Source organism: Wasmannia auropunctata, unplaced genomic scaffold (genome assembly GCF_000956235.1).
Source record: "Wasmannia auropunctata unplaced genomic scaffold, wasmannia.A_1.0 LD318340.1, whole genome shotgun sequence".
Classification (NCBI taxonomy): domain Eukaryota; kingdom Metazoa; phylum Arthropoda; class Insecta; order Hymenoptera; family Formicidae; genus Wasmannia; species Wasmannia auropunctata.
The window spans coordinates 1-502 of NW_012044550.1; the positions used below are offsets into that span (position 1 = coordinate 1).

The window sequence follows — 502 nt, forward strand, 5'->3', positions numbered from 1 at the left end:
AAACTTGCATAATCTCCATAATACTTGTAAATCCATCATTGAATTTGCAAACAGCAATATCTGCCGTTATATCAAGAATTGTTTTACCGCTTGAAAATGTTTTTGATGCTATTGACCATACAACAGCATTGATGCTTTCGTTATTGTTTTGTGTAAAGCCTCCTAAGCAACGGTATAAAAGGTCGTCATTGCTTAAATCTTCGTAAATAGGTTTTATGACATTGAAAACTTCTTTATTAAGAGGCTTTTTATGTGTGTACTCTTCTAAATTATCAGAGGCTTTTGCTTTCTGCCATGAACACCATGAATCTGCGCCGGATGGACAGTAGTCATGTTGCGGTTCTTCGTCTGTGGAAATTTTATGATACAGTGTCGCCCATATTTCTTTTTTCATTTTCTCGATAGAATTACAATTTCGACGTATGCTAAGGCCATAATATATAGTTAATTCATCGATTAATTTTCCTGTTAATTTCCCTTTTCCGCCGAGACCTTTTGTCGT

General features: G+C 35.1%; 1 protein-coding gene across 1 annotated transcript; it reads right to left on the bottom strand.

Annotated features, from left to right (window-relative positions):
- Window positions 1–24: 24 nt before the first annotated feature.
- Window positions 25–496, bottom strand: LOC105460644 (the record flags this gene model as incomplete). The annotated part of the gene is made up of 1 exon (XM_011707139.1): window positions 25–496. A coding segment is annotated over one exon (472 nt), but the record flags the coding sequence as incomplete, so codon positions are not given.
- Between the last annotated feature and the right edge of the window lie 6 nt (window positions 497–502).